Source organism: Mastigoproctus giganteus, chromosome 3, assembly GCF_048544385.1.
Source record: "Mastigoproctus giganteus isolate SK-2022 chromosome 3, ASM4854438v1, whole genome shotgun sequence".
NCBI classification, from domain to species: Eukaryota; Metazoa; Arthropoda; class Arachnida; order Uropygi; family Thelyphonidae; genus Mastigoproctus; species Mastigoproctus giganteus.
In genome coordinates this window covers 236975085-236998001 of record NC_143577.1, presented here as the reverse complement: position 1 = coordinate 236998001, position 22917 = coordinate 236975085, and the positions used below count along the sequence as shown (strand labels likewise).

Genomic DNA, 22917 nt, shown 5'->3' with positions numbered 1-22917 from the left:
TAGCAGAGACGTGGTGTCACACAGATATAAGGAATGCAGAACTGGAATTTGGGGACTACAATGTGTACAGAAAGGATAGGAAGGGAGGAGGCGTTATGCTGTTAATTAAGAAAAACATAAAATCAAAAGAATTGCATCCAGTTGATATAGATGAACAGTGCACTGTTGAGTCAGTTTGGCATGACATAAGCACTGCGAAAGCAAAAATAAGAGTAGGAGTGTGTTATAGTCCTAATGATTCAAATGAGTACAATGAACAGTTGTACAGAGAAATAGAGTGTGCTAGTAAATCAGAATGTCTTATAATGGGGGATTTTAACTCCCCAGATATTGACTGGAACTTCTGGGTTGGTCACTCGCACACTAGTAAGATTTTTTGTGGATTTATTGGATGATTGTTTTCTTCAGCAGCATGTTCGAGAGGCAACCAGAGAGGGTAATACTCTTGATCTGGTTATCAGCAGTGATCATTCGTGTATTAAGAATTTGCAGATAAAGGAACCATTAGGTGGCAGTGATCACAGTGTACTGATGTGGGATTTACTTACAGATATAATTACCATCAGGGGTAAAGGAAAGGGTTTTTGCTTCCGTAAAGATGACTACAGTGGTCTCAGACAGTTTAAAATTCTGTACAATGGGACCAATTGATGATGTTAACAACAGCAAATTCTAAGTGGGAAGCATTCAAGGAATTAATAGTGGAAGCTACTAAACGTTTCATACCTATTAACAAAATATTGTTCAAGGTTTCGGCCTAAATGGTTATCAAATGAACTAATGAGACTCGTGGCAAAGAAGAAAAATACGTGGGATGCATATAAATTATCAGGCAACACAGAAGCCTATGATATATATAAACTAGTCTGTAATCAAGTCACAAAGGAGGTTAGGCAGGCGAAGGCAGACTACGAGAAATCTTTGGCAAAGGTTGCTAAGAAAAACAGCAAGGATTTCTTTACCTATATAAACTCTAAAAGGAAGGGGATGAATGTAATTGGTTCACTTGATATCGATGGTTTGACTGTTGATGATCCTGCTCAGATAGCAAACAAACTGAATAAGTATTTTGCATCTACATTCACACATGAGGAGTTATTAAGGTTTGAAAATGCCACAAGGTTATCAAATTGTAACAGGGTGCTTAATGTTTTTGTAATAACTGAGAACAAAGTGGAGGAGAAATTGTTGAAGTTAAACATAAGAAAGGCACCTGGGGTGGATAGGATCTATCCAGTTATATTAAAGGAGGCGGCAAAGGAAGTAAGCAAACTGTTAGCCATAATAATGAGAGCATCCTTGGACTCAGGGAGGTCCCCACAGACTGGAGATGTTCAAATGTGTCCCCAATTCACAAAGGGGGATTGAAGGGTGACACGATTAATTACAGACCAGTTAGTTTACCTTCTGTTCTGGGTAAAATAATGGAGTCACTGGTTAAAGATGCATTGCAGGACCATCTAGACAAGACTACAGCAATAATTCAGGCACAACATGGTTTTGTTAAGGGTAAGTCTTTTCTGACAAATTTGATTGGTTATTATGATGTGGTAACAAAGGAACTGGATGCAAAAAATAATTTTGATATCATATACTTCATATGATATCAAAATTATATGATATCAAAATATATGATTCATATGATATCAAAATATGATATCATATTTTTGATATCATATATTTCAGGAAAGCTTTTGACACTGTTGCGCATGGAAGACTACTGTACAAGTTGGAGCAGAATGGTATTAAGGGTAAGTTGCTACAATGGATAAAAGGATGGTTGAGTGGGAGAAGACAGAGGGTGGTAATCAATGGGTGCTGCTCTTCGTGGACTAATGCTATTAGTGGAGTCCCACAGTGTTCGGTTTTGGGTCCACTGTTGTTTTGTATATTTATCAATGATATTGATGAAGGTATATCAGGTTTAGTATCGAAGTTTGCAGATGATACAAAGGTTGGCAGGGTTGTTATTGACAATAATGGCAGTGTGTTACTGCAACAGGATCTAGAAAATTTGGGCAGATGGGCTGAGAAGTGGCAAGTGAAGTTTAACCTTGAGAAATGCAAAGTACTGCATATGAGTAGAAGTAACCCCAGAAAAACGTACTGTGTGGTACTACACTTAAGGTGGTAGAAAATGAAAAAGACCTGGGAGTAATTGTGCAGTCAGATATGAAGTTTTCTGAGCAGTGCAAACAGGCTGCCAGGCAGGTCATGGGGTTTTGTCAATGATATATAGGAATTTTGCTACCAGAGAAAAGGAGGTGATTGTCCCTCTGTATAAGGCAATGGTCAGGCCACGCCTTGAGTACTGCGTGCAGGTCTGGAGGCCTTATTTTAGGAAGGATGTAGATTTGCTTGAGCATGTACAGAGAAGGGCAACAAGATTGGTGAGGGGAATGAAGGGATCCTCTTAGCAGGGGAGCCTTAAGTTCTTCAAATTGCAGCAGCTGGAGACTAGGCACCTGCGCGGAGTTCTGGTTGAGGTGTATAAGGCCTTGAATGGGTTGAGCACGCTGAATTCTGATGGGATTCTTCCACTTCTTCAGATTACGAACCTAAGGGGGCATAAATTGGAATTGAGGAAGGACAGATGTAGAATAGATGTGCGGAAATTTGCCTTTAGCCAGTGGGTGGTTAATTGCTGGAACAAACTTCCATCTGTCGTTGTGGAAGTTGATAGGTTAAGTAAATTTAAGGAGGAACTGGACAAACATTTAGAGGGGATTGTTTTGTAATTTTTTTTCTTTTTTGCCTGTTGCTGCATAAGCTCATACGCTTGCTGTCTTTTATCACATGCCACTACTACTACATGCCTGTCACTTTTAACACAAGATTTGGGAATGTGACATGTTTCAACAAAGTTTGTGTTCCACCTCTTCACTGGTGATCGCAGAATGATGAGTTCTTGCATATTAGGATCCTCATTGATGTTCTGACTTAAATTGTTTCCCTCCATTATTTACTGATGATGAATTGAGGGCATATGGCAATAACCCGACGTTAAAGGCCCAATCCTCTCAGTAGAAAATTCCATCTTTTCCAAGGCCCTAAAAACAAGATAATTTTGATCAAATGAGAAAACTTTTTTGTATGTTTTTATTCATAGATCACTGTTCATTATGAATTTGTCCCATATAGGTACACAGTGAATCAGGAATACTGCTAAACAGTTCTATGGCAATTGCACGATGCTTGCATTGTGATAATATCCGTGCACACTCAGAACTTTCCATTCAAGGATTCTTTGCAAAGCACTATATCATTGTGGTCCTTTATCTGCCCTATCATAGATTTAACTATTTGTGATTTTTTTTTGTTTGACTTAAAAAGTTCAAAGATTTGTCGGCCACAATCACAGATTTGTAATTGGAATCAGTGTATGCAATGTAAAGCAGACTACGTAAAAGAAGACCCATCCAAACATCCTGTAAACTTCACTGTTTATAATTTCCAAAATATTAGTTTAGTCCCTGAATTTTTGATCCAACCCTATTGTTTCTTCAACACTGATTTTCCAAATCCTGTCTTTAAAAATGACTTTTTTCTCCATAAGCCATTTGCATTAAGAATGAACTTTAAATTAATTATATGTTTACTGAGTGATATAAAATTAATTTATTCTAAAAGCATAATGTTCCAGGTATCTATGATGTGCATTATTACTAAATATAGTTACAAGGAGTATTAATTATTTTCTGTTCAGTGTGGTAAGGTCATTAGAGCCAGTAAAGCAGCATTTGAAGTTGTCTTCAGATTCCAATGACCGAATCCTACAATCAGCGTTTCACAGAATGGGAAGTGAAAGCAGCACTATCTCTATCCCAGGCAAGTGCCATCAAGCCAAATGACATCTATTATGAGATGATTAAACATCTTTCATCTGAAGCTGTGGATTGGCTGCTCTGTCTGTACAATAGAATCAATCTCAAAGACCAGTTTCTGGACTCCTGACATCATGCTTGCCTTCCCCAAGCCAGTAAAGGATCCAAAGATTCCAAACAATTACTGCCCAATTGTTGTGACAAGCCAATTGTGCAAGTTCCTTCAAAGGATGGTTAGTGCGCAATTTATGGTATTTAGAAGCAAACGCAAATGACCTACTTTCCAGAATACAGTGTGGCTTCCGAAACAGGTCAACACTAGGCCATTTAATAAGACTGAAAATATTTGAGATGCTTTCCTCAAACAAGCACAATGTGTTGATTTCGTTTGGTATGGAGAAAGTTTGAACAAAATGTTGACATGGTTCGGAGATTTGGTTTTAAAAGATATATATCCTATAATCTTAGTCTTAAGGGATCACTATCATTTTTTATTAAAAATTTTGGCTAAGGTAAAGAAAGCCCACACGAGAAGCATGCAAATGTTCGGTGAAATTTACCGGTAAAAGTACTTTGCCATAGCAGCATTTGTATTGTTGCTCGCTCGGTAAACAGATGGTGGGTGTTATCGGTCTGGAGTAGAAATTGAATCCCACAGGAGCTTGAAACCCTCCCGAAGTGGAGGGGGTAACCTGACCTTTTTTCTTTAGAATCACTAATTGAATCACGAACAGAGTCATATTGGAAGTTCTGGTGTCGTAAAAAATGTTCGTAACATAGTTTCACCAGTAAACGTTTTTGAAGTTGCTGTGCTTCTCATGTGGGCTTCCTTTACCTTTGCCTTTTTTTTTCTTAATAAACGATTTATCGACTAGTCCACCAGTGATTCTAACGAAAAAATGTCAGGTTATCCTCTCCACTTCAGGAGGTTTTCAATCTCCCATGGGATTCAATTTCTACTCCTGACCGATAACACCCACTGTATGTTTACTGAGCGAGCATCAATACAAATGCCATTACGGGAAAGTACATTTACTGGTAAATTTATCGAACTTTTGCGTGCTTGTCATGTGGGCTTTCTTTACCTTCACCAAAAATCTTTTGTCAAACCACTCATTCCAAGTTCATGTGGGGTCAGTTCTAAGTGTTCCATTTTGCTATTAAAGTTAATTCTATTACTGAACAACTGTCGATAACAGGGGAAAAAAGTACCCTATTTGTTGATTTTCTCTCAGTCATGTTATATGAGGGTCATCGAAAAGCAATTGCAACAAGTCATCAACCATCTCACATCCTGGGCAATGGCTAATTGTTTCAGGATCTCATCTCAGAAGACCATCTGTGTACACTTTTGTCACAAATGGTGACAAAAGTAGTAGTAGTAGTAGAGGCATGTGATGCAAAAAAAAGCAAGCTTATGTGGCATATGCCAAAAAAAAAAAAAAAAAACAAAACCATTTCACACATCCATTCCCTCTAAACATTTGTCCAGTTCCTCCTTGAATTTACGTAAGCTATTAGCTTCCACAACGACAGATGGAACTTTCTTCCGGCAATCAACTACCCGCTGGCTAAAGGCAAATTTATGCACATATCTATTCTATAACTGTCTTTCCTCAATTTGAATTTATGCCCCCTCAGGTTTGTAATCTGATCAAGAGGAAGAATCCCATCAGAATTGAGCTTGTTCAACCCATTCAAGGCCTTATACACCTCAATCAGATCACCTCGCAGGTGCCTAGTCTCCAGATGCTGCAATTTTCAGAACTTAAGCCTTTCTTGGTAAGACCAACCCCTTGTTCCCCTCACCAATCTTGTTGCCCTTCTCTGTACTCGCTCAAGCTATTCTACATCCTTCCTAAAATAAGGCTTGCAGACCTGTATGCAGTACTCAAGGTGTGGCCTGACCATTGCTTTATACAAAGGGATAATCACCTCCTTATCTCTGCTAGCAAAATATCTGTATATCATTGACAAAACTCCATGACCTGCTCTGACAGCCCATCTGCACTGCTCAGAGAACTTCATATCTGACTGCACAATTACTCCCAGGTCTTTTTAATTTTCCACCTCCCTGAGTTAGTACCACACAATTGGTACCTCTCTCTCTCTCTCTCTCTCTCTCTGGGTTACTTATACTCATATGTAGTACTTTGCATTTGTCAGTGTTAAACTTCAGTTGCCACTTCTTAGCCAATCTGCCCAACTTTTCTAGATCCTGTGCAACAGGATCTAGAAAAGCACATTGCCATTACTATCATTATGCACCTTGAACCAGAACTAAAGCTTGGACAAAAGATCATTCCAGTAGCACACGAAACAAAATTCTTGGAGCTTGTATTTGATAATAAGTTGGCATTCAAACCACATATTTGTCAAATGCAGACAAAGTACACAAGGGGAACTGAACTTCCTGTATCCATCTCATGTAATAATGGGCAACAGACCTCTGCATGTCTCTATTGTGTACTTGTCCGATAAAAATTAGATTATTGGTCCCAATTGTATGCATCAGCTGCGAAACACATACTTTGATGGCTAGATCCAGTTCACTATCAAGCCATCCTCATTGCTATTAGAGCATTTAGAGCATCCCCTGTGCAGAATTTATATGTCAAAGCAACTGAATCACTTCTATTGCTTTGACAAAACCAATTGTTGCTAAAATATGCTTTAAATATGCTTTCTGGCTAAAATATTTAAATATTGCTAAAATATGTTTTCTAGCTGTCTGATACTACATAAATACTACCAGTATATACATGTAAATGTATTCAGGATGGGTCTTTCAAAACGATCCTGATTACATTTGCAGAAATATGAATAGGTGTGTTTCTCCTTTGCTACAAGGTATGTTCAACATGACCAGTCAGAGTAGCATTTTGACTGACATACTTCTAAATCCTTAAATTACTTACCTTAAATAACCTCAAAACAAAAAACAAATAAACTCAAAGTTGATAACAATAATGATAAAATGATGAGTTCTAGATGTATTAAATGTAATGAATGGCAATGAGTGTATGAGCTCACGTGTGCAGTGTGGGGGCATATAGTGAGCTGTGATGGAATCCTCACGATTAGTTCTTCTTTCTTTTAAGGTAGGCAGTGCTAGTAGAGAATTTCACAATTGGTAGCAGTGTTTTATTACTGTTATTATTATTTATTATTATTTATTTTTTTTTTTTTTTCGAAACAAAGGACACAATTGTGCAATTGTGCAAATTGTTATTCAGTTAAATAATTAAAGTGCAAATTGTTCATCAGAAAAAAATGCCTTATCAACTTAAGACAACTGTTTGTTTTTTGTTTAACAGTTAACATCATCCATCAATATTCACTCCATCTATGAAGTGAATGTTGAACTATTCTTATTTGTAGTACAAAACTGGCCCGTTCTATTAAATAAAACTATTCAGAATTTTAATTTTTAAATTTTAACAACTTCGTGCACACCTAAGAAGAAATATCTTCAATTTGAAATTACTTCCAGACCAATCAGTTAAGCCTGTTGTTTACATTGACAGAATAAAGAATATGGCTTCTGTAGTAAATATATTAGTATTAGCATTAGCATTAGTAGAGGTATATGATGCAAGAAAGCAAGCTTATGCAACATCAGCCAAAAAAACCCTGCTCCTATTTCGCCCCTCTGTTCATTCCAAATACTTGTCCAGCTCAGCCTTAAATTTATTTAGGCTATCAACTTCCACAACAAAGGATGGAAGTCTGCTTCACCAACCAACTACCCGCTGGCTAAGGCAAACTTCCGCACATCTATCCTACATTTGTCTTTCCTCAATTTCAATTTATGCCCTCTCAGGTTATTATTCTGCGCAGGAGGAAGAATCCCATTAGCATTGAACATGCTCAAACCAATCAAGGTTTTATACACCTCAATCAGATCACCTTGCAGGTGCCTAGTCTCCAGACACTAATATGCAAAACTTAAGTCTTTCTTCGTAAGAGCAACACTTTGTTCCATTCACTAACTTTGTTACCCTTCTCTGTACTCGTTCCAACATCTCTGCATCCTTCTTGAAATGAGGCCTCCAGACCTGTATACAGTATTCAAGGTGTGGCCTGACCATTGCCTTATACAAGGGGATAATCACCTCCTTATCCCTGCTAGAAACATTCCTGTATATCATTGACAAGACACCATGAGCTACTCTTGTAGACCGTCTGCACTGCTCAGAAAACTTCATATCTGCCTGCACAATTACGCCCAGTTCCTTTTATATAGACATTTGGATGTCAGGAAAGCTTTTGAAACTGTTGCACATGGAAGACTACTGTACAAATTGGAGCAGTATGGTATTAAGGGCAAGTTGCTACAATGTATAAAAGGGTGGCTGAGTGGGAGAAGACAGAGAGTGGTAATCAATGGAATGCTGCTCTTCGTGGACTAATGTTATTAGTGGAGTCCCCCAAGGTTTGGTGTTGAGCCCACTGGTGTTTTGTATTTTTATCAGTGATATTGATGAAGGTATATCAGGCTTAATGTCCAAGTTTGCAGATGATTCAAAGGTTGGCAGCATTGTTAATGACAGTGTGCTAATGCAACAGGATCTAGAAAAGTTGGGTAAATGGACTGAGAAGTGGCAACTGAAGTATAACATTGACAAATGCAAAGTACTGCATATTGGTAGAAGTAACCCCAGAGAAATGTACCAACTGTGTGGTACTACATGTAGGGTGGTAGAGAATGATAAAGACCTGAGAGTTAATTGTGTAGTCAGATATGAAATTTTCTGATCAGTGCAGACAGGCTGCCAGATCAGCTCATGAGATATTGTCAATTATATATAGAAATTTTGTTGCCAGGAAAAGGAAATGATTATCCCTTTGTATAAGGCAATGGTCAGGGCATGTGTTGAGTACTGTGTACAGGCCTCATTTTAGGAAGGATGTAGAGTTACTTGAGCGAGTACAGAGAAGAGCAACAAGATTGGTGAGGGGAACAAAGGGTGCTCTTACCGAGAAAGGCTTAAGTTTTGTAAATTGCTGCCTCTACACTATGTATGTGCGAGGTGACCTGTTTTAGGTGTATAAGGCTTTGAACCGGTCATTAACCCAAATTAGGAACCTGAGGGGTTATAAATTCAAATTGAGGAAAGATAGTAGTAGAACAGATGTGCGGAAATGTGCCTTTTTCCAGCAGGTAGTTGATAACTGGAACAAACTTTCATCGGTCGTTGTGGAAGTTGATAGCTTAAACCTCCCAAACACTTCCCTAGTTCATTTCACAAATATACGTGGTCTCAATTCTAATCTCAATGATATCCATTTCCACTTGCAGTCTGCCAAACGCGATGTACTTTTTCTGACAGAATCTCATTTATCGTTTGATTCGACCACTGCTCATCTCAGTTGCCCAAATTATTTGCTGTATGATTCCTTTCGCCTCAAAGGTGGTACTTGTGCATATGTCCGTTGATATTCCCTGTCAGAGGCTTGGGGCCCCGGGTGCCAAGCGTTCCGTGACCAAGCGATTTCTTTGCGTATCTCAAAGCGTTATCTCTAAAGAGCCTTCAAGTGATAGATTATATTTTGTTTCAACAACCGTTTTCTTTATTTATTAATTAGTGTAGCTCTTTTGCACTAGAAGAAGTAGGCAAAGGCCCAGAAAGGAAAGTTACCTTTCTGTTTTTTATTTCTAATAGTACTAACTAACTAACTTAGCCGCTTGGTCACCTTGTGGCACTGCTCCTGCCTCCCCGTGGCGGGGCCGGAAATCTGGGTGGTAAAACCAACCCCCAGGGCCAAAAGGAGCAAAACATGGACTGTGACAATTTTCCACCGATTAGGACTGCAAATCCAAATACATTGGATTTGCACATACCCGATAATGACTTATCCAATCCAAAGAGACTGAGGACGGATGCTCCCCGAATGGAAAACCCAAGTTTTCTGATTCTGCATTCGCTAACTAACCAATCGTTGGGTAGTTTATCACCATTCCTCATTCAAAAATGTCTTGAGAGCGTAGCTGGCTCCCCTAAAATGGTACGACGACTGAAATCTGGCGACCTGCTTGTTGAGACCACCAACTCAAAACACTCTGAGTCTCTACTCAGACTCACCTCATTTGGTGGAGTTTCAGTTAAAGTGTCCCCACATGCCACACTTAATTCATCCAAAGGTGTTATTTCTGAATGGGACCTAATGAATGTATCAGAAGAAGAAATTGTTCAGGAACTGCAGGACCAGAAAGTCACACAGGCAAAACGAATTATGATGAAAAAAGATGGAGAACTCCTTCCAACTCGTAGCATAATTTTGACATTCAGCTCACCTAATTTACCTTCATCCGTAAAAGCAGGGTATTTGCATTGTCGCATTCGCCCATATATCCCGAACCCAATAAGATGTTACAAGTGTCAGAAATTCGGACACTCACAAACAGTCTGTCGAGGAGACCCCGTATGTCCTAACTGTGGTTCAAAAGATCATTCCCAGGCTGACTGTAAAGCCCAGGCTCCACTCTGCGCCAATTGTAAAGGTAACCATCCAGCCTTTTCTAAAAACTGTGAACAATGGAAATATGAGAAAAAATTCAGAAATATAAAATAGAAAAGAAAGTTTCATTCCCAGAAGCCAGAAAGCAAATACAACTAATCACACCTAGACGCACGTATGCTGAAGCCACTAAAAAGTTTCATTCAGTATCGGTGCAGACTGATACATCAATACCTCCAAATACCTCTATTTCAGAATGGGCTCGTTCCCTGCTCAGTTCTGCACCTCAACCTTCAAAGCAACAGATTTCTACTAGAGCTAACAATACACCAGTCACGATACCACCTTCTGCCGGTGCAGATCCCGTAAGATCCGTCCAAGCAGATAACGCAGATTCTAATCGAAAACAGACATTTGACTCCTCCCTTATGGATACTAATGAAATTTCCAATCAAGATGATACCGAAACCATTCTGGAGATCCATCCAGAGGATGAAATAGACCAAAGACCGGTTTTCTCAAAAAGAGAAAGGATTAAAATTGACCGTGCCAAACAGACTTCCAAAAAGCAGTCAGATTCAGTTCCTTCATCTAAATTGAAATAATGAACAACGTTGTCCAATGGAATTGTAGAGGCTTTAGGAGCAACATTGATGACATATACGACATAATTAAGCAGCATAAACCAGTGGGCATCTGCCTACAGGAGACATATCTGACTCCTCAGGTATCTCCTTTGATAAAAAACTATACTCTTTTCAGACAAGATAGACCTATTGCAAATAATGCTCGTGGTGGAGTAGCCATACTCATAGATTCGCGAGTCCCATGCAGACGCATTTCTTTACAAACCTCTATAGAAGCCGTTGCTACCCGAATAGCAATTGGCATCACTCTGACTCTTGTTTCGATCTATCTACCACCCAATCATCCGTGTACTATTCACGAACTTGAAAATCTTATAATGCAGTTGCCAACCCCTTTCTGTTTATTGGGCGACTTCAATGGACACCATCCATTGTGGGGTTCTCCCAATGCAGATGGACGAGGGCAACTCATTGAAATGCTCATTGACAGACAAAACTTAACCATCCTAAATACTGGTTCACCCACTTACATCCATCTCCCAACAGGAACAGTGTCTGCAATAGATCTCTCAATATGCTCTCCGATCCTCTTTCCTAATATTGAGTGGACAGCTCTAGATGATCCACTAAACAGTGACCACTACCCATTAATCTGTAAGATCCAAACATCACGCTCTTCAACTGCAAAAAACCAAATAAAATGGAAATTTACCAAGGCAGATTGGGCCAAGTATACCTCTCATGTTTCATTTGATAAACAGATCATTGAATCCTTCCCAATTGACACAGCCACTGATCATATCACCAAAGAAATTCTAGCAGCTGCATCCATTGCCATCCCACAATCACAATCAGTCACCTACAGACCCATAAATTATTGGTGGAACGATGAATGTAAGAATGCCAAAAAAGAAAAAAACCGAGCGTGGAATATATTTCGCAAATACCCTACTACCAACAACCTTATAAATTATAAGAAACTAAGAGCCAAAGCCCGACACATCAGAAAGGAAGCTAAAAAAAACTCTTGGATCCGATTTGCGACTTCAGTAAATAAAAATACTGATGTAAGAACAATATGGAAAAAAATAAGACAGCTAAATGGCAAATTTCCTCCATTATCCTCGCCAATATTCAACTGGAATGGACAGGAGCTCTCTAGTCCTGCAGAAATTGCGAATACTCTAGGGACAATATTCTCCCAGTTGTCTGCCTCGAACTCGTATGATCCGTCATTTCAGAAGATCAAAGCCTCAGCCGAAAAATCAAAACTTAACTTCAAAACCGCTGCTTCTCTACCATACAATCAGACACTTACTATGATTGAACTTCAAAAAGCTATATATTCCTCAAAGAACAGTGCTGCTGGTCCAGACGGAGTATATTACATAATGCTTCAACACTTAGACAATAAATCACTGTCATTGCTGCTGACCTTTTACAACCGTATATTCATTGAACATTCATACCCCACTCGCTGGCATCACTCCTATGTAGTGGCAATTCCCAAACCAGGCAAAGATCATTCTATCCCTCACAATTATAGACCCATCTCTCTTACCAGTTGTTTGAGTAAAACATTAGAAAAAATTATACACCGCCGATTAACATGGTATCTGGATTCAAAACATCTAATCTCTGATAACCAGTTTGGTTTCAGAAAAAATCGCTCATCCCTAGATCTTATGGTTAAAGCTGAAACAAATATCAGGAATGCATTTATACGAAATGAACATCTTGTCATGGTCTGCCTTGACATAGAGAAGGCCTTTGACACCACCTGGCGTTTTGGTATCTTAAAAGATCTTCATTCCCTTGACCTGAGAGGTCACTTACCATGCTACATACAAAACTTCCTTCAGTATAGATCTTTTCAAGTTCGCTATAGAGAAGTCTTCTCACAAATCTATATACAAGAGCAAGGAGTACCACAGGGCTCAGTTCTCAGTGCTACTTTATTTGCATTGAGAATAAATCATATTACCAAATGTATTCCCAAGACTGTGAACTCATATCTCTATGCTGATGATCTGACTGTTTCCTGCAGTTCGCCGAATATGAACTTCATTGAAAGGCAACTACAAATCTCACTAAACAATATTGAACTATGGATGACACAGAATGGTTACAGACTATCTCATCAAAAATCGAGTGCCATTCACTTTTGTAACAAACGAGGGATGCATCCTGACCCAGAGCTACACCTAACAAATCATCCTATCTCAGTTATGAGTAGCATTCGCCTCCTCGGTCTAATTTTTGATAGGAAACTTAATTTTTTAGAACATATCAAATATCTCCGGACAACCTGCCAGAAAAAAATGAACATTCTCAGAGTTCTTTCTTCTACAACATGGGGTGCTGACCGTTACACCTTACTTCACCTGTATAGAACTCTAATTAGATCTCGTCTGGATTATGGAGCCCCGGTGTATGACTCTGCTAGGGAGAGTGTGCTAGTACGGCTTGCTCCTGTTCAACATTCTGCCCTTAGGATTGCTACAGGTGCTTATAGAACATCGCCAGTACAAAGTCTCTACGCCGAAGCCCATGAAATTCCACTCTGCCTCAGAAGGAAGATGTTACTTTTGAATTATGCCGCTAAAATTCAAAGCATGCCTACCCATCCAATTTGGCCTATACTTAGTGATCCACAGTTTAAAATGTTCTACAGAAATAAACCCAGAGCAGTCCAACCTACTGGCATCAGATTGCAGGCTCTATCTGAAAGCTGGAATGTGCACCTTGAAAAAGTCCTCCAAGATCCAAACACTTCAATTCCCCCATGGTCCTGGGTTAATCCATCCTGTGACAATTACTTCCTGAACTGGGGAAAAGATTCCCTTGCAAATATTAACGTGCGACAACTTCATACTTCTCACACACAAAATTATCCGCATTTCATGAAAATATACACAGATGGATCAAAGTCTGATAGTGGAGTAGGTGCTGCAGCAGTCTTCCCTTTTAACACCATCTCTGTATCTCTGCCTACTGAATGCAGCAGTTATACAGCTGAGTTATTCGCCATTAAACTTGCCCTAGAAAATATTATTCATTGCTCCATTAAAAAAAGTATAATATATACCGACTCGCAGAGTACACTAGTAGCCCTACAAAACATCTCCTCACCAACCAATCCTTTAATACAAACCATAAGAAGTAAGATGATTCTTATTCAGGAACGCCAACAAGTAGTCATCTTCTGCTGGATCCCAGGTCACACTGGGATCCCAGGAAACGAATGCGCAGACCATGCTGCAAAACATCCATCTAACCCATTATCTTCAGACTTTTGTGTTCCATATGTTGATTACAAACCTATGATACGAAGGACATGTAAGGAACAATGGACACTTCTATGGCAAGCTCAAACGGGTAATAAGCTATTGGAAATAAAATCAGAACCACAGTTATGGACCTCTAGTTTTCGTACTAACAGAAAGGAAGAAGTCATCTTAACCAGAGCACGAATCGGCCACAGCCAGTTTACTCACCTATTTCTCCTTACAGGAAATGATCCTCCACAATGTTCTCAATGCAACTGTCAGCTAACAATGAAGCACATTCTTGTTGAATGCACTCTGTACAAACATGCTCGGCAATGTTCATTCAGCTTCCTTCCAAATCTAAAAGAACCTCTAAAACTCTCTCACATCATAGGCAACGATGCTAATCCCTTGGAGTTATTCTGTTTTCTTAAACGAATAAAACTATATGATCGTCTCTGACTGTTTCCATAACAGTCACCATTGATAACTTTCATATCACTGATAGGCGCAATATGGTCTAAGCAGCCCTTGCGCCAAAAATAACAATAACAACAACATCAGAGGCTTGGTAATTTGGAATCTTCTCGTTTCAATCTTGTCTGGCTTAAAATCTCTCTACTTCATTGTGTGAAATTCATCTGTTGTCTCTACCATTCTCTCAACTTCACTAATCACTTGGAGCTCTTTGACTTCCTCTCTTTACAACTTGATTTTTTCCAGTCCAACTTTCCTAAAAGTGAGGTAATTTTCCTTGGTGATTTTAATGTTCACAACTCCAGCTGGCTTCCCTTTTCTAGTCACACCGACCCAGCTGGTCGAGATGCTGAGGCCTTTGCAATTACTAATGACCTTGCACAGATTGTTCATTTACCTACAAGAATACTGGCCAATCCTAACCATGCAGCCAACACACTTGATCTTTTTCTCACAAACAATGCTTCTAAGTACACAATCGAAGTGAGTGGTCCTTTAGGCACCTCAGATCACAACTTGGTGATTGTCTCTTCTCCAATGGAGCCTTTATCTCACAGCTATTCCAAACCTCGTATTTTTGGCATTACAAGAATGCAAAATGGAATGACCTGTGAGATTTCTTTTTTTCTTTTCCTTGGTCGGATTACTGTTTCAAAACTTCTGATGTCAATGTTTGCTCAGATCGTGTCAGTGAAATTATTTTTGTAGGAATGGAATCCTTTATTCCACACTCCCCTTTAAAATCTCGTCCTTTATCTAAAACTTGGTTTTCCAATAAACGTGCTAAGGCTGTTCAAAAGAAGAACATTGCATATCGTAATTGGCTTGTTTCCAAATCTTCAGATTCATTTTCTGCCTACACCAAAGCTCACAATAATCGTAAAGCAGTTATTAATCAGAATTGTCCGGTATTCTTGTAGATAAATGTACAATCTGTGCAAGGTCATTAGTAATTGCAAAGCCTCAGTATCTCGACCAGCTGGGTCAGTGTGACCAGAAAACGTAAGCCAGCTGGAGTTGTGAACATTAAACTCACCAAGGAAAATTACCTCGCTGTTAGGAAAGTTGGACTGGAGAAAGTCAAGTTGCAAAGAGAGAAAGTCAAAGAGCTTTAAGTGATTAGTGGAGTTGGGAGGACAGTAGACAACAGATGAATTTGACACAATGAGGTAGAGAGATTTTAAGCCAGACAAGATCGAAACAAGGAGATTCCAAATTACCAAGTCTCTGACAGGGAATATTGGAACGAACATATGCACAAGTACCACCTTTGAGGCGAAAGGAATCATACAGCAAATAATTTGGGCTACTGAGATGAGCATTAGTCGAATTAACCAATAAATGAGATTCTGTCAGAAAAAGTATATAGGGTTTGGCAGACTGCAAGTGGAAATGGACATCATTGAGATTAGAATTGAGCCCACGTATATTTGTGAAATGAACTTGGAAGTGTTTGGGAGGTTTAGATCTTTTCGCAGATAAGCTTGCTCTATTAGTTTGACAATTCATGGTTTATTCGATAGTAAGAAAAGGCGGGGGAGAGACATGCTGTATGAAGTAATGAAATTTTTGGATATGGCGTACACATGGTAAGAATATACCCAGATCCTTGACATAACTTGGTCTCGACAATGCCCTCTGCATACACACTACTCGGACTCCCTCCAGTCACTATCTGGCAGAGTAGAGGTAGCAGGATTATACACTAGCTGATCCGGTAGCTTCCTAAAGAGTTACCAATAGCTTCGGTCCAGTGTACTAACTAGCGGCCGGCCTGCGAATACCGTTTTAGAGCTGTACCCTCGAAATGTAAGGAAGATTGGATCTCACCATGATGTTCATCCTAACTTCAAAAGTCATCAGCCATACTGCATGATGGAAGAGATGGGGAAGGGTTGACTGGAACTTAGCTCTGGAGACTAAACATGGATTCCACCACTTCAAGCCTCCAGTAAGCAAAGTGTTGGTATTTCAGCGGTTGATGAGAGTCATCTACCACCTAGTATTGCCTAGTAACATAGAGGGGCGGCGTTCCTCCATGTGATGTGGGTGCCACACTTTACCCCTGCTTACGTTGGGTGCAACGTAAGCACCCAACGTAAGCTGGGTGCTTACGTTGGTAAGCACCCAGTGCTTACCCAGTGCTTACACTGGGTGGTCACCCACAGTGTGCATGAGCATGGAGGTTATACCCAGGGTTACTAACAGTCCCACCATCGTGAGGGTGCAAGCAGAGGATATGGCTGTCAGAGACTGTCCGGACTTCACCGAAATTGGGTTCACTTGACTTGAATGTCACCCGAATATCATTTCCATCAGCATTTTAGACTCCCAGGTAGCAAGTACAGCTTGTCTGGCATATCTGAGAGAATGTCTGTGACAACCTCAAGGACCAACTCCAAGGACATTATCCATATGATTAATAAATATTTTAAGTTTCCTCTTCTTCATGTTCCAACTTAAAAAATATATTATGTGCATGCCTAATTCATATTTGAGGAAGTATACTTAATAGCGTTCTTCTGAAAAACTTTCATGAAAATATATGTCTCGGTTGTCAGGGTAGAGGGTGGGGGGGGGTTCCCTCTCTTTATTTGAAATACTATACAGTCATGTGTCCATATTTGAGGGATCTGTATTCGCTGATTCGTGTTTTTACCTTGGTGGTTGCAAAATTTATCATACTAAAAATTTGGCTGCTGCTTGCTGCATTCACCCTGGGTGATGGTGGGGCATGCGCATCTTCAGTCTCGCAGTGAGCATAATCCAAGTAGGATGGCTTGTGACTGCTGTGTGTGTGTGTCTGTGTTAGGATACTTGTCCTTAAAATATTACTGTGTTTATATGAATACCATGAGTTCTAAATGAAGTGCATTTAGTGACAGACAAAGGTCTAAAAGGGCCAAGAAAGTGGTGACTTTGAACGAGAAAGTGCAGATTTCTGGAGAAATGTTGAGAAGGGCTCATATACGTGGCCACAGGCTGCATGTTTAGTATCAACGAAAGTACCATAAAGTGATGTTAAAAATGGAGAATGCACTGTTGATTTGGATCGAAGACCAGCACAAGAAAAACTTGCCTTTGAACTTTGGTATGATTTCTGCTAAGGTCCCTATTCTATGCAACAGATTTAATCAGCAAAGTCCCTGTACCAGCAGCACTGCGGAAACCACTTTCATTTCCAGCAAAGGCTGGTTCCAGAAATTCAAGAGGCATTATTCACTAATGTAAAGGTTATGGAATTTCTAGCTGTTCACGAGGCTGCTAAGGCCTACCCTGTGCAATTGAAGAAGAAGGAGAAGGGATATAAACTGAAACAGGTTTTCAATGCTGATGAGACAGCATTATTCAATGCAGCCATGTTTAACGAGTTCAAACAAAAGATGAAGCAACTTCCCATCACAATGTGCCTGAAAAGGACAACTTCTACATCAACGCCTAAAACTCCTCATACCCCAGAACCAGAAGACTTGACGTCAGCCAACCCTGCTTCTTCTCCAGCTTCTGAGACTCCTACTACTGAGGAGTACTGAATCCTATGGTGAATGCTCTGGTGCATGCCTTGTTCTTAACTATGTAATAAAATTTTGATACAATATTTTCGAAACATGGGTCTAAAATGTTACTCATTATTGTAAAACAAATTTAAATATTTTTTTCTGTTAATTGTAAATGGTTGAATAAGTGTTTAGGCATATGTAGAAAACGTCTGGGGCTATTTGGGGGAGAGTACAGATTTTTGTGGAATTTCATGTTTTCGTTGGGAGTGTTAACACGTATGGAGACCCGACTGTAATTATAATTTTAGGGACTCTACCAACTTATTCTTTAAAGTCCTATTCATTTGTAGAAGCTTCACATATCATCCACTCCTAAGCTGAGTACTCTATTGATGTTAATATTTTCCTATTTTATTATATCTATAAAATCTAATGAGTTTTTTTATTTTATTGTTTTTTTGAATGGTTTTAATACAGTATATTCATTTATCATTTTGCTGGGTTTTGTTCTGGACTATATATGCTGTTTATTAATGGATGTACTGGTTGTCATTTGTGTAATTTTACATTGCAGAATAGATCCAGTGCTTTACTATTTGTTGATCTAATAAAGTTTATAAACACTTATTGATTACCCTGTTTCATACAGCCTTTTTTGTGATTTTTCTTTCTCTACCTCCTGTTGGATCTGTGTAAATTTCTTTACATGTAAAATTCTGTCAAATGAAGGTTTCTATTTTATAATCGCTTTTATTTATCATGCTATCTTATATCCTTTGTTGACTTTCAGTATAATGAAGTTCTTGTCTTCTTTTAAATTTAATTTTCTTTTTTTCTTCTTTTTAATTTTAAATGCCACAATCTCTTTTCCTCTTGTTGAGGTTATAGGCCATATTGTAGTTAAATAATGTAGTTAAGTAATGGAAATCTGTTCAGCCTTGTATTCTTAAAATAAAAGTCTGTTAAGAAATCATATTTATTTTATTTTTCAGCATGCAGTTGTAATGTTCAAGGTACTATAGGAAACCAAGGATGTAATGCGTATACGGGTGAATGTGTTTGTAAACGCAATGTTGTTGGACGAGATTGTAACCAATGTTTGGTGAGTAATTTTTCCAGTATATATTTGCGCATGCATCAAATAAAATATTACTAACATGAAACAGTGGTTCAAAAATCCATAAATCGGGGGACTTTGCATTAACCATTTTACAGGTTCATGAAATAAAAAAATTCCTGTTTTTTTTTTTTTTTTTATGTATGTGTTGATTCTTCCTGTGGTTTAATATTTCAGTTGCATAATTTTACTTTAACCTTAGAAAAGCATCATATATAAATCTGATATATAGCTGTAAACAATGTTAATATTTCATTGCTTCAGTAAATGCCAATCCCAAAGCTTTTAGTAGTAATTTTTGAAGTGTTGCAGTATATTGGGGGACTATCAATTATTTCAAGCCATTTGGTTGTATTTATAATCTTTGAATTAAAAGTTACAATTCTTTTTTATGTGTCATTAGCATTAGACTATAAAGATGGATTCACTTTTGTGATTTTTAATGTATCATTGGCCAGCAGAAAAAAAAAAAGAAAAGAATAATGAGAAATATTCTTATGCTTCTGTGATATTAGCATTTAAATTTAGTGTATAAAATTACTCCATAATTGCCTGTGTTTTGAAAGTCAAATTTGAAAACAAGAAAAATAATTACTATCATTTATTATGAATGTGATATTTTGTTTATATTATACATATTGTTAGCAGTGCAGTGTATAGTGTGTTCGTGTCTAATGGCGCCAGGGGTTTCCCTCATCTCCGTGAAGTTATTGTTAGTAGTGAACATTCTCTTGAGAATTTTAAGAAATAGCATTAGTAGGCATATGATGCAAGAAAGCAAGCTTATATAGCATCAGCGAAAAAAAAAAAAAAAACACATACACACACAAACACCCACACCCTTCCCATTTCACCCATCTATTCACTCGAAATGCTTGTCCAGTTCTGCCTTGAACTTATTTAAGTTGCTGACCTCCACTACAACAGATGGAAGTTTGTTCCAACTGTCAACCACCCGGTGGCTAAAGGTGAATTTCCGCAAATCTGTTCTACAATTTTCTTTCCCCAATTTGAATTTTTGCCCCCTCAGGTGAGTAATCTGTCCAAGAGGAGGAATCCCAGCAATCATTGAGCTTGCTCAGTCCATTCAAGACCTTATACACCTCAATTAAATCGCCTCGCAGGTGCCTGGTCTCCAGAAGCTGCAATTGGCAGAACTTAAGTCTTTCTTGGTAACACCTTTGTTCCCCTCACCAATCTTGTTGCCCTTCTCTGTACTCATTCCAGCAGCTCTACATCTTTCCTAAGATGAGGCCTCCAGACCTGTATGCAGTACTCAAGGTGTGGCCTGACCATTGCCTTATACAAGGGGAGAATCACCTCCTTATCCCTGCTAGCAAAATTTCTGTATATCACTGACAAGACACCATGAGCTACACTTGCAGTCTTTTTGCACTGCTCAGAAAACTTTGTATAATTACCTTCAGGTCTTTTTTATTCTCCACTACCCTGAGTGTAGTACCACCCAGTTCACTCTGGGGTCAACTGGGTTTGTACTACCTCTCAGCTCTTAGCCCATCGGCTCAACTTTTCCAGATCCTATTGCAGTAGCATACTATCATTACTGTCATTAACAACCCTGCCAACCTTCGTATCGTCTGCAAGCTTAGACATTAACCCTTGATACACCTTCTTCAATACCGAAAACACATTTAGCCCAACACCAAACCTTGGGGGACTCCACTAATAACATTAGTCCATAACAGTAGTGTCCTTTGATTACCTGCCCTAGCAGCCTGTCTGCAATGCAGACAGGCTGCTAGGGCAGGTCATGGGGTTTTGTCAATGATATATAGGAATTTTGCTAGCAGGGAAAAGGAGGTGATTGTCCCTCTGTATAAGGCAATGGTCAGGCCACGCCTTGAGTACTGCGTACAGGTCTGGAGGCCTCATTTTAGGAAGGATGTAGATTTGCTTGAGCGTGTACAGAGAAGAGCAACACGATTGGTGAGGGGAATGAAGGGATCCTCTTACCAAGAGAGGCTTAAGTTCTGCAAATTGCAGTGGCTGGAGACTAGGCACCTGCGCGGTGATCTGATTGAGGTCTATAAGGCCTTGAATGGGTTGAGCATGCTGAATTCTGATGGGATCCTTCCACTTGTTCAGATTACGAACCTACGGGGACATAAGTTCAAATTAAGAAAGGACAGATGTAGAATAGATGTGCGGAAATTTGCCTTTAGCCAGCGGGTGGTTAATTGCTGGAACAAACTTCCATCTGTCGTTGTGGAAGTTGATAGGTTAAATAAATTTAAGGAGGAACTGGACAGGCATTTGGAGGGAATGGTGTGATTTTTTTTTTTTTTTTTTTGGCTGATGCTGCATAAGCTCCTACACTTGCTTTCTTGCATCATGTGCCACTACTACTACTACTACTACTACTACTACTACTACCACTCTGTCTTCTCCCAATCAACCACCCTTTTATCCATTGTAGCAACTTGCCCTTAATACCATACTGCTCCAATTTTTACAGTAGTCTACCATGTGCAACAGTGTCAAAGCTTTCCTAAAATCCAAGTATATGATATAAAAATTATTCTTTGCATCCAATTCCTTTGTGACTATATCATAGTATCCAATCAGATTTGTCAGACAAGACTTTCCCTTACCAAACCCATGTTGTGTCTGAACTATACTACAGTCTTGTCTAGATGATCCTGCATCGCTTCCTTAACCAGTGACTCTATTATTTTCCCTGGAAGAGAAGTTAGACTAACAGGTCTGTAATTACTTGTGTCACCCTTTGATCCTTTTTTTGTGAATTGGGGACACATTTGTACATCTCCAGTCCATGGGATTTCCCCTGAGTCCAAGGCAGTTTTCATAATTATGTCTAAGGGTTTGCTTACTTCCTTTGATGCCTCCTTTAATATAACTGGATAGATTCCATCCACCCCAGGTGCCTTTCTTATGTTTAACTTCAACAATTTCTCCCCTACTTTGCTCTCTTTTATTACAAAATCACTTAGCTCCCTTTTAGAGTTTGATAAACTTCTGGCATTTCCCTCCTTGAATAACTCCTTGTGTGAATTTAAATGCAAAATACTCATTCAGTTTATCAGCTACCTGAGCATGATCATCAATAGTTAAACCATCTGTGTTAAATGGACCAATCTGATTCATCCCTTTCCTTCTAGAGCAGCAGCAGTTCCCAACCGGTGGTTCATGAAAGTGTTCCAGGGGGTTCGCAATAAAAATTTTGTAATGGCGTCTGCTTAGATTTACATAGGTATATTATTGTAAACTACAAAATATAACTAATAATAAAAATTAAAATTAAATAAAAAGTAAAAATTGCCAAAGAAAGAAACCACATCTCCCATAATTCCTTATAATTACTTTACTATCTTACAGTATATCGTGTTAAATAAATATGTGGCTAAGGTAAAGAAAGCCAACACGAGAACAACAAGAAACGTCAGATAATTTACACGGAAAATTAGTTTCCCGACACCAGACTGTAGCGCTGCTCGCTCGGTAAACAGACGGTAGGTGTTATCGGTCTGGGGTCGAAATCGAGAAGGATATATTGATTGACAGTTAGGCATGGCGCGACAGACGACAAGCTACTGTGTAGTCATTGGTTGGCATTATAATGTGTATTTATGAGTAAAGAACAGTGCATAATAGTTTTGTGATGAACGGTAAACTGGTAATAGTAGCGATGAATCTTTTAAA

General features: G+C 39.0%; 1 protein-coding gene and 1 long non-coding RNA gene across 8 annotated transcripts in view; one reads left to right on the top strand and one right to left on the bottom strand.

Moving 5' to 3' along the window:
- Nucleotides 1-22917, top strand: part of LanB1 (laminin subunit beta-1) — a 503856-nt gene that overhangs the window by 193473 nt on the left and 287466 nt on the right. For all 7 annotated transcript variants that reach the window (XM_090369708.1, XM_090369709.1, XM_090369712.1 and 4 more), the window contains one exon: nt 19112-19221. In XM_090369708.1, coding sequence (XP_090225834.1) covers nt 19112-19221 — 110 coding nt within the window. The remainder of the gene's footprint in view (nt 1-19111; nt 19222-22917) is intronic.
- Nucleotides 1-22917, bottom strand: part of LOC150088911 (uncharacterized) — a 230943-nt gene that overhangs the window by 79081 nt on the left and 128945 nt on the right. The window lies entirely within an intron of this gene.